At 46.6% G+C, this 13,604-nt stretch overlaps 1 protein-coding gene across 8 annotated transcripts in view; it reads right to left on the reverse strand.

Moving 5' to 3' along the window:
- The window catches only part of Mprip (myosin phosphatase Rho interacting protein), a 131,520-nt gene that overhangs the window by 32,351 nt on the left and 85,565 nt on the right, over window positions 1–13,604 (reverse strand). For 7 of the 8 annotated variants that reach the window (XM_005349968.1, XM_026780131.1, XM_026780130.1 and 4 more), the window contains exons 8-12: window positions 10,165–10,306; window positions 9,361–9,468; window positions 7,582–7,638; window positions 6,554–6,622; window positions 1,698–1,787 (exon numbers count right to left, since the gene is read on the reverse strand). In XM_005349968.1, coding sequence (XP_005350025.1) covers window positions 1,698–1,787; window positions 6,554–6,622; window positions 7,582–7,638; window positions 9,361–9,468; window positions 10,165–10,306 — 466 coding nt within the window. The remainder of the gene's footprint in view (window positions 1–1,697; window positions 1,788–6,553; window positions 6,623–7,581; window positions 7,639–9,360; window positions 9,469–10,164; window positions 10,307–13,604) is intronic. The other variant, XM_026780129.1, reaches the window with a different exon arrangement.

Consider the following 13,604-nt stretch of genomic DNA (forward strand, 5'->3'; position numbering starts at 1 on the left):
CCATTGTGCTGTGACCCAATCTCTCCCTCCATGGTGGGCTGTCATATACCTGGCTCACTTCCCTTAATGCACTACAACCATGGTGTACACAGCAGCATGGAGCTCCATTCACATTCTAAGCTAGCCCATTCAACCCTTGATGCAGGTGCTTTTAGGGTCTGGCCTCAGATTTGCTGGTGAGCTTTCTTAGTGTCACGGCTACTTGCCTAGTCCTTGCTCTCAAAAGACCCATCACTTCCCCAAACCCTCTACTGGCTAGAGATGCAGAGGAGCCATCTCTAACTGTGAAGTCTGTGAGTAGTGTATATGGAACCCTGCAACACACTACGGGTTTCAGGAGCTCTCAGGTCTTATCTCACTCAAAGTTCCTCCTTGGCACCTTCAGCCCCTCCTTCCTTACTTGCCCACCACACAACTACTACCTCCTCTTGGACTTCCCTCATGCAAGTTCTCCCATACATAGTTTACTAACTAAGGCACATTTCTGGTGTCTACAACAGGCAGTGCTTTCCACACCTTAGGACAGTATTTGCCCTGACAAACATTCTCAGGTTCTACCCATCACCTAGCCTCTGCACTGGCACCCTCTTCTGAACCCTCAGGGTAGGAAACCAAGCCCATCACTGACCCCAGCTAATGTGGGAAGAAAGCAGAGTTCTCAGACTGTGCAAGTATTGTCTTGAGATATCTGTTAATCAAAATGAAGATGGGGAAAGAGTCAGAACTCTCATTGGATAAGAGGTTCATCTTAACATTCAGACTCCAGAAATGTTCTATCTCCTCCAAAGGGAATAGGAACAGAACACTGCAGTTGAGAAGCAAAGAGCCAGACCATGGGAACAGCTATTGGTCCTTCCCCAGACACCCAGTACATGCAGTAGAGTCATGGTCAAGCTGCCCAGGAATGGGTGCTAGGCTCCTCCTGGCCTCTAGGGGTGTGGATTGGTCCCAACTTTGGTGGGTTTGAGACAGCCTTTAAGTCAGCAATAAGTTGAGTCCCCAAACCATAAAGATCTTTGCCCCGGTGAACCCACCAGACTTCTAGCTTTGAGCTAGAAGTCAAATCCTAGAGCCTGTTCTACCTGCCATCGCTTCAAAGGTTTTGGTGAGGGAATACAAAGGTTTGCCCCAAAGGATGGGCTGGCTTTGTCTTGCTCCTTAGACATGTCTTACAAGCCCAGAATTCTGGATGACTAGAAAGAATTTTTGTGGTCAGCCTAGGACTCCCCTCCCCTTGGTAGTGATAGTGATAAGATGACATGAGGAGCAGACTCCTGCATCAGAAAGAACAAACACCAACCATAAGCCTAGGCTTAGAGATGAATACCAAATAAAAGGAGAGTAACCCAATTGACTGTAACAAGTGTGAAGCCTCACTGTAGACGGCAAATGTCCTAGAAATCCCTTAACCTGATTCTAGGCATCCCTTAATCTTTTACTCCCATAGTCTTCATCCTTTCAGTGGCCCTATACTCCAACATTAAAAATAAAAGAAAAAGAGCAATTTCTGGAGCAAAGCCTTTCAAAAACCTTGGAAAGAAAGATGAAGAAATCCATTTTTTTGCCCACACCACATATCAGGAGTATAGGTCAGTAGCCACAGGACAGAGACATCATGCTAACAGGAAAGACTGAATGCTCACCACACATGTTAAGATATAACCCTGCTGGTCAACTCTATCCATCCCCATACTCACATGAATCTGAAAGCCATAGTTTCTCTGGACTGGATACTCGGTGACATCATAACAGGTGGACAAGTCAATTTCTCCATCTAGGTCAGCTGCCTGCAGAGAAAAAGGGTAGGGAGAAATTCAGGAAGAGAGGATGCCCAAATCATCACATTTCTGTGAGTGATGCCTTCCACTCAATGTCTTATAGGGCTTAATCCTTAGCCAATTGTCCTACAATTACCAGATCCAAGTCCCCTCCCTTGGGATATCTATACCACCATTTCCCTGTGTGTCTGGCCAAAGAAATTCCACACCAGTGTTCCCTAAATATCCATCATTAAAATTTTTTTACATGCTTAATAAGTAACAAGATCCTCTGTGCTGGCTGGATTTCTGTCAACTTGACCTAAACCAAGTCATCTCATCTGAAAGAGAGAACCTTAATTGAGGTATTTCCTCATCAATTGCTTATAGGCAAGTTTGTGGAATATTTTCTTGATTGGTGTGGAATGGCCTAGTCCACTATGGTCATTTTGACCCCTGAAGGTGATCCTGGAAAACAAGTATAAAAAAAAACCCCAACCAACCAACCAAAAAAAAAAAACAAAACAAAAACCCAAAAAACAAACCAAACAAACAAACAAAAAAACCAAGCAGAGTAAGTAAGCCAGAGAGCAAGCCAATAAGCAATGTTTTTCCAGTCTCTGCTTCAGTTCCTACCTCGTTTCTGACCCAACTTCCCTTTGTGACGGACATAATAAACCCTGTTCTCCCAAAATTGCTGTAGGTCATGGTGTTTAAAAATTATTACAGTAAAAAGTAAGCTAAAACACACTTTTGTGTAAGTGGAATTCACCTATTGATATTTCTGTATCAAAAATTAGAGATTTTAAGCATTATGTATTCACTTAAGGAATACCTTAATAAAAGTTGAGGGTGGTGGTCCACATCCACAATTTGAGCACTTGGGAAAATGGGGAGGACTGTGTGTTTCAAGTTAGTTTGAGCTACTTATTAAACCCCTTTCATGCTAACATTAAAATAAGATTGAAAAATCAACGTATGACTAAGAACCCCTGGTTAGAGTGGCAATGTTCATCTCTGCAGGTCTCCTACATGCCAATGTTGGGGAGGATGCTGGACTAGTGTACGCCTCCATTCAGTTTTTTGTGTTTATTCTGGCTAGCATGAGTGAGGACAGAGTGGTCTAACAGAGATGGGAAAGGAAGAATTTTCAAGGAACTAGCTGGTCTTTCACAATCAAGTCACATCTCAAAGCTTAACTACAATGTGGAATCTGCAGTCCTATCAGTGAATATTCTGTGCTGTTAACACTAAAATCCACAGTTCTATCCTTTCAACATCTCTTTTGCCAAGCATGTTCTGTAACATTAAATATTGGTCACAGAAAATATTAAGCTAAGCATAGCTTTCAAATTGCTATGGGGCAATGGTTTGTACCCTGTCATTTGTATTTTAAACAAATGCTGATTGGCCAGTAGCCAGGCAGGAAGTAGAGGTGGATCAATGAGAATTCTGGGAAGAGGAAATATTCTGTCTGCAGTCATCATCACCCAGAAAGAGCAAGCAAGATGTGACTGCCTTGCTGAAAAGGGTACCAAGCCATGTGGTTGACACAGACAAGAATTATGGGCTAATATAAGTTATAAGAGTTAATATGAAGCCTAAGCTACTAGGCCAATCAGTTTATGATTAATGTAGACCTCTGTGTATTTCTTTGGGACTTAACTACAGAAACCGGGCAGGAAACCTCACAATTCATTCTGTAGAAGCAAAATGTTAAATCACTGCTTATTTCATCAGCAGAGCTTGCAGATAAAGAGAAGCTGTTGAGATTATGAATATGAACCTGTCACAATTCTCACTTTCTTTTCTTGATACTGGGACTCTGTACACTGCCCAGGCTGGTCTCAAATTCGTGGGTCATGTGACCTCCCTGCATCAGTGTCTTGAGTGGCAGAGACTACATAGTGCCCACCAGTACGTAGCACTGGATCCCTTGGAACTATAGGTACAGGCAGTTGTGAATCCTCATTTAGTCCTCTGCAAGAGAAGCAAGTTCTCTTAACTGTTGACCCATCTCTCCAGCCCAATTGTTTTTTTTTGTTGTTGTTGAAAGCTCAAACTCTATTCATAATTGGCAACAAACTGTCCTTGAAGGGATAAATTCCTGGTTTAGTTTCATGAAAATGTTTGCCAAGCCCTCAAAATTGAGTGATCAGAGTTTATCTGTCAGCTGCTTCTACAAATAAGTGGTTAATTGTATAGATATGCTTCCGTAAGGTTTGGCAAGCAGCTGAGTGACTGACAGACACTTCCCATTTAAAGAACAATAAAAACAGGATAGCAAGGGATGCTCAGTAAGGTGCTTCCCACATGAGCCTGATGGTCCAAGTTCCATCCCCAGATTTACAGCAGGAAAGAGCTGACTTCAGTTATCCTATGATGTCTACAAGAGAGCTGTGGCATGTGTGAACCCCCACACAGATCATACACACACGCACACCACACACGTAATAACAAAAGTTAAAAAAAAGAATACTAAAGAGATGAGACATTCAAAGGTTGCAACTTAAAAATATCAAGCACACATCTTTAATCCAGCACTTGGAAGGCAAAGGCAGGAGGATCTGTGAGTTCCAGATCAGCTTGGTCTACAGAGCGAGTTCCAGGATAGCCAGGACTAGACATACAGAGAACCCTGTCTTGAAAAACCAAAAATAAAATAATAATAAAAATGTAAAAAAACCAAAGATAGCTGGGCGGTGGTGGTGCATGCCTTTAATCCCAGCATTTGGGAGGCAGAGGCAAGTGGATCTCTGTGAGTTCAAGGCCAGCTTGGTCTACAAAGCGAGTTCCAGAATAGCTAGGATAGTTACACAGTGAAACCCTGTCTCTAAAAATCAAAACAAACAAATACAAAACAAAAATACAACAAAACCCAAATATATACTTATATATAAAGTCATAAATAAATAAATAGCAACATAAATGAACAAACAAATGGCCTATTTTGTTGTTTTTAAACATCATTGACTGTAAAGTAATAATACAGGCCAGGCCCACTGACTGTTGGTACAATTTGACTTTGGCCTATTGCCAAGGCATTGGTTGTTTTATGTAATTCTGCTTCTGTGTAATTAGTGTTATGTCAACACAGTTCTGTTAGTAGCATAGTATTGACTCTCACAATACATCCTACTCTAGAGGCTGGTATTTTGGCAGGTAAAGGTGCTTATGACCTGAGTGCAAGGCCTGAATCTACTTGGTAGGACAGAACTAAATCCTACAAGCTGACCTCTATTAATCCATGCTGCAGCACATCTGTGCACAATAAAAACAAAGTTGGTGTGGGAAGTCCTTCTGTCTATGCTTTGCTTTTATTGGTTAATGAATGAAGCTGTTTTTGCCAGTGGCTTAGCAGAACAAAGCAAGGTGGAAGTTCCTAGCAGAAAGAGGAGAGAGTAGGCAGAGTCAATGAGAGGCCATGGAGCTGCCAGAGGAGAAAGATGCAAGCTGCTAGTTGGTTTTGACTTTTTTTTTTTTTTAAAGATTTGTTATGCATACAGTATTCTCAGTACTCTGCCTGCATGTCATAAGAGAGCATCAGATCTCATTACAAATGGTTGTGAGCCACCATGTGGTTGCTGGGAATTGAACTCAGGACCTTTGGAAGAGTAGGCAGTGCTCTTAACCTCTGAGCCATCTCTCCAGCCCTTGTAAGCTGCTGGTTGGAACCTTGCCGGTAGGCCATGACTCTTGTAGTAAAATATAAAATAATAGGAATGTATTAATTTAAAATATAACAGCTACCTAGAAAGATGCTTAAGCTATTGGCCAAACAATATTGCAATTAATACAGATTTCTGTGTGATTATTTCTGGAGTCTGGGCGGCAGGGAAATGAACAAACAGCCTCTGACAACATAAAGTTTTAAGCCGGGCAGTGGCGTACACCTTTAATCCCACCACTTGGGAGACAAAGTCAGGCAGATCTCTGTGAGTTTGAAGCCAGTCTGTTCTACAGTGAGGACAGTCAGGACTTCCCAGAGAAACCCTGTCTCGAAAAACCAAACCAAACCACGCCCTCACTCCAAACCATCCAGTTTGGAGTACTGGTTACACTTTGCTTAAAGCTTACCATGTCCACAATCTGGATCTGCTTAGCTCACCAACAGCCTTCCTCCTTAGGCCATGGAGGCTAATGACAAGAATTTAAATACACAAACCAGCCCAAGCGATTCTTTTCCTTTTTCTATTATACAAGCATAGAATGGCAATTGTGAGATTCTTGAAGATGGATGGGCGATTCTGAAGGGTGCCAGATGAAAAATCAGAACACAGATTTGTCAGGTTGTTCAAAAGACTTTTTGGTAGGTGAAGAAAAGCACCCCTTCTAGTGTTGTTCCAGGGGTGGCAGGGAAATGACTCATCAGATAAAAGCGCCTGCTGCCAAGTCCATCCCTAGGACCAACATGGATAGAAGGAGGAAACTGACTCCCACAAGTTGTCCTATGGCATCCACTAATGTCCCATGGCACAGTGTTTTTCCCTACGCCCTAACACACTCAGAATTTAGTGTTTCTTAATCTAAGTTTCTCTACCACAACAAAGTAGAACAAGATCTAAGTTAATTTGTTCAGTGACTGAATTCACCACAACCCCTTTGCTAAAAGCCAAAGACAAAACTAGACCTGAGTTCACCCTGAGTACTAATTTAATTGTTTTATTTAGTCTTTGGATTTATTTGTATGCGTATTTATTTGCATGTGTGTATGCCAGTGTGGCAATAGGCCACCTTTTCAGATACATTTTAGCCCTGTACATTTAGATACCAATTTTGCCTTGCAGTTTTCTCACCTCCTCAGCCACGGAATCCCTGTAGTATCTCAGGCTCTGATCGGCCAGGACAAACCAGTGTTTCTTCCACTAAAGGAGAGAAAATAAACATCCAACTATTCTGCAACATATCTGATGCCCCTCTTTGACCCCAGCTAAATCTAGGCACTCTGAAGAGCACAGGTAAAGCAGGCAACAAAGAGATGACTGTTCTGGCAGGCAGCCATGCACTCATGACCTCAGGGAGGCCCTGGTTAAGATGCACTCCAGCAATGAGGCAGTGGAGAATTGTGGGCCTCGGCCAGCTCTGAGCCTAGGGTGTGGTAGGTGACTGGTGCTTTGCAGTCCTTCATCCTAACTTCAGAGGCTGCAGACAGTTCTGCTGGGTCTATCACACAGAAAGGTGGCTGTGAAAAGGGTGCTGAGAGGCACAACCACTTGGCTGATAGACCAGATGTGTGAGCCCCACTGTGGCAGCAGGTACAAACTAACCTGCTAAAGTCCCAATCTTCACTCTGAGGAAGGGAACTTGAGTCTTCAGGCAAGGCCAAGGGCATTTGATATGGTGGAAGAAGGAGAAAGAGGGGATGCTTTGGCATAGTCTCCAAAGGCAAAAAGGAGCTAAGATAGTAGAGGGGTTTTTATGGGCCTCTAAGGCAAGGACCCAATATGCTCCAGGTCAAAGTGGGGCTTGCAAATGACTCTTCTTGTTTGGACTTGATAATATTCACAATTCTCGGGGCCTAATGGCACCCCTAAAACTGAGATGGTTTTTTCAAACACAAGGATTTTACAGCTCCATGTGATTGCCCATATGGCTGCCTTGAATGGATACTCAAGCTGGCCCACAGCCATATGCTGGTTGGTCTTGCCTCTGGGGAAACCTAGACTCTTAAGAACTTTTAGGAGCTAGTACTGTAGGATGTCCGTAGGCCAAGGACATGAATCAAGGCTCAAAGACCCTGCCAGGGACAAGACAAGCTGGAACTTACACCTGTTCCCCAGTCCTCCAGGCCTCAGCACTTACACACACACACACACACACTCACCTGGCCATCCTCATACTGCTTGGTTAGCCAGCCTTTCTTGAAATTCAGTAGGTCAGGCTGAGGAAGAAAAAAGAACAGCTCAAGGGAAACCACCATGGGTCCCCAGTAATGGACAAACCATGTCCAACTGGGTTGTTTTCATCTAGATGAAGTAGCACCAGAAACAGTTTTTACCACCTACCAGATAAGCCTGCCCCCTCTTTTGCCCCAACTTTGCTGCCCAGAGGCATATGTCCCTGAGGAGGGAGTTGAGGGACAAAGAGAGAGTACAGCCTCATTTAACTTAGGTACAGAAACACAGGCTGCCTGGTTGCTCTGAGATCTCTATTCCAGCTTATCCAGGGCTTGTGTGCATCCTGCCTTGGGGCACAGAACAGGCCCCAATGGAGAGTTCCCAGGCACCGAATGTACAGGGGGACACCTGCAGTAACAGCTGAAAGGGGAATCCAAAAGCTCCCGCGGAGGTTGCAGAAGGACTGAAGGCCAGAAGCCTAAGAGGCAGACCACGCCTGGGGTAGAGAAAGCAGTGGCAGCAACCTTGTCCAACTTCCAGGCTGCTCTTCTACCATGAGGAAGTTCAGTCTTATTCCCTATACAGGAAGATAGGTCAGGGACTACCAGCAGACCTGAGTGGGTGCTGGCTCTACTTAGGAGCAGCCTGTTCTCATCTGCTACATAGTACATCTGGAAGGCAAGGCTTTGAAGACCCCAGCCACCCCTTCTGTGGTCCCCAGCGCTTAGGTCTTCCACAGCTGTCCTGATCAGGTATTGGCTTTGATGTCTCTTACTACTCCAAGGACAGGGAGTGATCCAGAGAAATGATAAGAATAAGGACAGGCATCCTGGGAGTTCCTGCTCCATTGTGGAGAGGCCATAGTAGACTCCTGCCTTGACCCAACAGACCATGGTAGATGAGGCATCCCTCTGTGGAGCCTTGCTGTAACCCATGCTTCATAAGACTTCCTTCTACAAGAATTGTTTGAAGTATCAACAGAAATGGAGACATTTTAGGATGCCCCAGCACAGAGACCTGTACAAAAGGAGATCCCTTTTTGGTGTGCACAGTTGTTGTTGCTTCATGAGACTTAGGATGCAGGCCTGCTCACTGTCTTTCTGGCTTCCCCTGCTGAGCTGTGGATCTATGAGAGACTCTTAAACTTTCTGCTGTGGTTGTCACTGCTGTTGTGCCTGCCTCAGGGAATGGTGGAGGTTGGTCCCTGTGGGTCTTTTCTCCCCAGGCCTCTGGTAGTTAGTTGCCAGGAAAAGTGGCCACCAGCTGAGTTGACAGAGAAACTGCTCTGCCTGGGGAATGAGAGCTGGTGAGTATGCCTTGTCTCCGGGGAGGCTGTAGACTGTTGAGAAACCAGGCTGAACTTTGTCTGCAGCTTCATTCCTGTACATACTCCCAAATGGGACAAATTGTCAGTACAGTGTTGCTCCTGTTCCAAAGTGCCAACAAAAACAAACACCAAAGGCAGGACAGCAGAAGTCAAGTTTGGGCTTTACACCTGTATTGGCCCAGCAGCCTCCTGTGCACAGAGACTTCCATGTGCTACTCAGGGTGCCACATCGACCCCAGTCCTGTTGGGCCCAGGAGGGGAAGAACGGTCAGTTTCCAATGGGTTGCAGACCAGTGGGGCACTCACAGGCATGAGGGTGGTACAGAGGGAGGACCGGTGTGGACATATAGACATAAATGGACAGTGGCCCAGAGTGGCCAGAAGCAGCAGTGGTAGTGGCACAGATCTCCAGAGAACTTGGCACGAAGCCTGGGCTCACCGTCATGGAGGATTCTGTGGACCTCCTGTCCAATGACTTGGCTCTTCGGTGTGGAGACAGGGGACAAGCATCTGAGAGAGGAACTGTGGGGGCTTCACTGGCAAAGTCCTGTGGCAGAGAGCAGCCACCCATCAGTATGGCCCAGGACAGTTTGGGTAGGCATAGGGGCAACATGTTGGGTAGTTCATCCCTCCTTGAGTGGGGCAGTGCTCTGTCTAGGCCCCACAGCGGATTCTGGGATGACCCATGTCCTGGCATACTTGGGTCAATGAAGCAGCCTTTTCTGGTCATCAATGTCCTGGCCCTACCCAATTTTGCAGCTTCTCAGGTTACAGAAGAGAGCAGGCATTTCGTGAGCAACAAAGAAACTGGAAAGAAGGACTTGGGTACAGCAGCAGGCCACAGGAGAGGCAGGTGGGCAAGAGGCTGGAGGAGTCTGGGAGGAGGAGGACCGCTGAGGTCTGATAGACCTTGCGGGCCAAGCAGAGAATGAGGGTCATTCCAAAAACAAAACAAGGAAAGGTGTCATATTTGGCTTTGTTCCTGTGGCCTCAGTGGGAAGAAACTGTGCTAGTCACACCTGGGATCTAAAACTCACTGTGGCACAGAAGGCTGATGCTGCAGGAGGAAGAGATGAGGAAGACAGGCTGGTGCTCAAGAGGCTAACTGGAGGAGAACGAAGAGTGGAGGCCCAGAAGAAATATGTCCCTGGTAAAGTGTAGGACTCAGAGCATGTAGGACAGTGTGTTCCCCAGACCCAAGCCATGCTGCCAAAGGCCCCACTTAGCCCACACTGGAGCTCACCCGCTTTCTAGGGATGGCCCGTTTCTCACTGCGGCCCTGACGAGTGTCACTTGATGGAGTGGTCATAATCAGCATGTTGGTTTCCATGTGCTCTGCCTTTTCAATGTCCAAGGCCTCAAATTTCTCAATTACCTGGGACCTCCTACAAAAGAGGACATGAAGCTGCTAAACCAGAGTCTCCCTGTTTCCAAGGTGGGCTAGGTCCCAAGTCCAGTAGGGGGTCCTGTAGTCACCTTGCACACCTGGCCTACCTCACTGGGCTCCAGTGCTAGCCTACCTGCTGGCATGTGAGGCACCCTTCACAAAGTACTGATAAGACTTTGGGTACAGATTCAGTCTATTGAGCTCCATTTGTACCCCCCTTCATGGTGGGCTGGAGCAGCAACAGAACCCTTCCACACTGGGCCTGCACTGGCCCTGCCCACCACTGGACTCATACAGCATGGTACCGTGGTAACCTCCCTGAGTCAGACACAGTAAACGTCAACCACCACCTCCGCACACACTGCACCCCACATGGAGTGCTCAAAATTTAGCAAGATAAAGGCCCGTGAATTAACAGTTTCTGCTAACATTAAGAGGAATCAAAATCAAAACAAAACAAAGCAGTTGATTTCATGTGAAAGGCCAGCGGCCTCATCAGGTGGTCTGCGGCTGAGACGACGGAGCTGAGATGGAAGCGAAGCAGGTGGAGATGGCGCTAACGCCACAGTGACACAGCAGAGGGTGGAGAGGGCAAGACCTGAAAGAAAACAAGGCTGGGAAATGAATGAACAGAAAAAGACTGCTTTTAAAATTCAAATCATGATAAATCAAAGTTATCTAAAGATTTAAAGCAGCAAAACCCCAAGGTAATGGCTGAAGAGAAAAACCCATCATCACCCCATAGCCTGAGGAGTCACCGTGGCAGGATTAGGCAAAGGGCTTGGGCTGCCTACCTGGGGTCTGAGAGCTGATTTAAACCTGCTGGGAGGACCAACCTTCTCACCAAACCTGAGGCCTGCTCTCCTAGGGACACCTTACTCCCTCAGAATGGCATGATTTGTTCTGAAAGAGTGGTGAGGAGCTAAGGGGACGTGATAAAGGTTCCTCCCAGGAAATTCTCTTTTCAGGGATCACTACAATCTACCTTGAGAGGGCTTTTCCTCAGGAAGTTAAGAGGCCAAGGGCAGGCAGCCAGGATTTAGGAGGGCTTCTGGGCCCTCTGCCTCCACGCTCAGAACTGTTAGAAGACTGGTGTGGGTTAGCCTGCTGGCCTAGAGAGGCCTAGAGAAGGAGGCGGACTGTGAGAGCAGTTAAGCTAAGCAGCTGCTGAAGTGCAGCCAAGGTGTCTTGCACAGCCAGACTGCTGCAGGAAGATCTGGATAGCCACTGCCCTCAGGGCTACTGCTTCTTCTTGGTCTGAAAGCACTGTATCTGGCTAGAGGACTTCAGGCCCCAGAATAGGAGGAGGGTTGTGCCAGGCCAGGCTGGCATGCATGATAAGGGTTTGTAGGGTTCCAAGCAGAGTAGCCAGCATAAAAAATAGGAGGCACTTGCTATAGCTGCTTGACATGGACACCGAGAGATGCTGTGAGACCACGGGCTTGGGCAACTTCTGTATAACTAACTGATTCTCTGTTGCTAAGCTGGTGTTTCTGAAGTAACAGATGTCACAGAAACTGCCTCACTAAGGTGGAACTGACAGGTGTACATCTCACAAGGGAAGATGGAGGGGCCAGGGTTCCCAGGGGATGGGGTTATTTTCTGTTAGTTACTAACAGTGTTGTAAGGACCACAGCTTTCCCACACTTAACTTAGGAGGGCCTAAGAACTGTCTAAGAACTCCTCAAAGGCTCTGAAGTCTCAAGAGTAAATTCAAAGCTCAGAGCTGCTGCTCCTCCTAGGTGGGGCTTCTTACAGGCCTACCAAGGTTTCCAGAACTGACTTTATGGTTTCAATTGCCTGGCTGTGAGACAGGCTTGTCTTGGCTACCACTCAATGCAAAGTGGCTGACATCTTGTCACCCTAACCTATCAGGGACAAGGATCCAGTCCAGTACTAGGTGGACTACTTGGGCCTCAGAGAACAGTCCTCAAAGAGCAACACCAACCAGCGAAATCATTCAGAAAGGGATAGTTACAGGGTTAATGTGCAGAAGTAGTCCAGTACCAACACCAGCAGAAACCCATTCCCACAGTGGCAAAGAACATGCAGGAATAAAGCCTTGAGACTGCATCTATCTCTGGCAGGCAGACAAGAATGCTTTCAAAATTAAGTTCTCTGACAAGTGGCCAAGCCAAGCAGGTGTGCAAATTGTTAACTCTGGCCTGGCACTAACTTAAGGTATAGTCAACCCCATTTTGAAATCACTAGATCATAGTCTGTCCACTAGCCAGTGCAAACCCTCCCCTGCCTACCCCGCAGGCCTCCTTAATTGTTAGCAAGACCTTTTAACCCTGTTATCCCAAATGCTTCAAAGGAATCATGAGCTCTGGTCCTGGGTCCTTGCATGGGAAAGGACTTTCTGCTAAAGGCCTATCATTTGCTATTATTCATTATGAAGGGTGGGAGGTCACCCAACTTTTTGAGCCTCACGTTTTCACGTCCATGAATCAAGAGGAATAGGTGTCTTACTGAGCCACCATTGAAATGTGAAGATAGTCAGTTATACAGAATGCCAGGGAGCCATGAAACACTCAGTGTCCACTGTCTACCCAAGGATCCATAAGCCATTTGAACAAGCTGGTTTGGGTGTTAAACTAACTCTGAGTTGTGAAAGGGGACAAGAGAAAGAAAGTCCTTCCCAATCTCATCTTGCTCCTAACCCTGACTGACCATCAGCCCGCACTCAGGGCAGGGAAGACAGTCAGGATATTTCTGGAGTTGCTTTTCTGAACAGAGAACATCTTTGTAAACCTAGCGAAAGCTGGCTCCCCCCCCCCCCCCCCAGCAAAATAGACACATGTGTTTCTAACCTTTCCTGGGGATAGCGATGGGCCTTTAAAATCTGTCTGGTGTTAGGTAAGAAACCTGGCATGGACACAAAACCCAGCTCACAGATGTGACAGAGAATTTGGGAGTGGGTGGGTGTGGGCACAGCTCCAAGCCTGGGACAGCAGGGCAAGGGAAGAGCAGCAGGAGCCATATCTTTTCAGCAGCAAGCGCTACATTTCTGCCGCTGGTGGGAAGCCATGTCAGCAAAGTCCGGAAGGTGCGTGGTACTTGGGACACCTGGAGCTTTTCAGGCTGCCTTTTGTATCCTCGTGGGAAGAACCTGTGTTGCCCTCTCACTTTCTTGTGCCCTCTGCCAACTGTAGAACTGTCAGCATAAGGAGGGGCTGGTTCCTAACTGCAGCTCTGGGAGTCTTCTCCGAGAACAGAAGTAGTCCAAGAGTAAGATTCAGCCACCTAGGGCCTGATCTGGGAAGCACCAACCTAGGGCAGCCAGCCTGCAGGCA

This window comes from Microtus ochrogaster, chromosome 7, assembly GCF_000317375.1.
Source record: "Microtus ochrogaster isolate Prairie Vole_2 chromosome 7, MicOch1.0, whole genome shotgun sequence".
Taxonomy (NCBI): Eukaryota; Metazoa; Chordata; class Mammalia; order Rodentia; family Cricetidae; genus Microtus; species Microtus ochrogaster.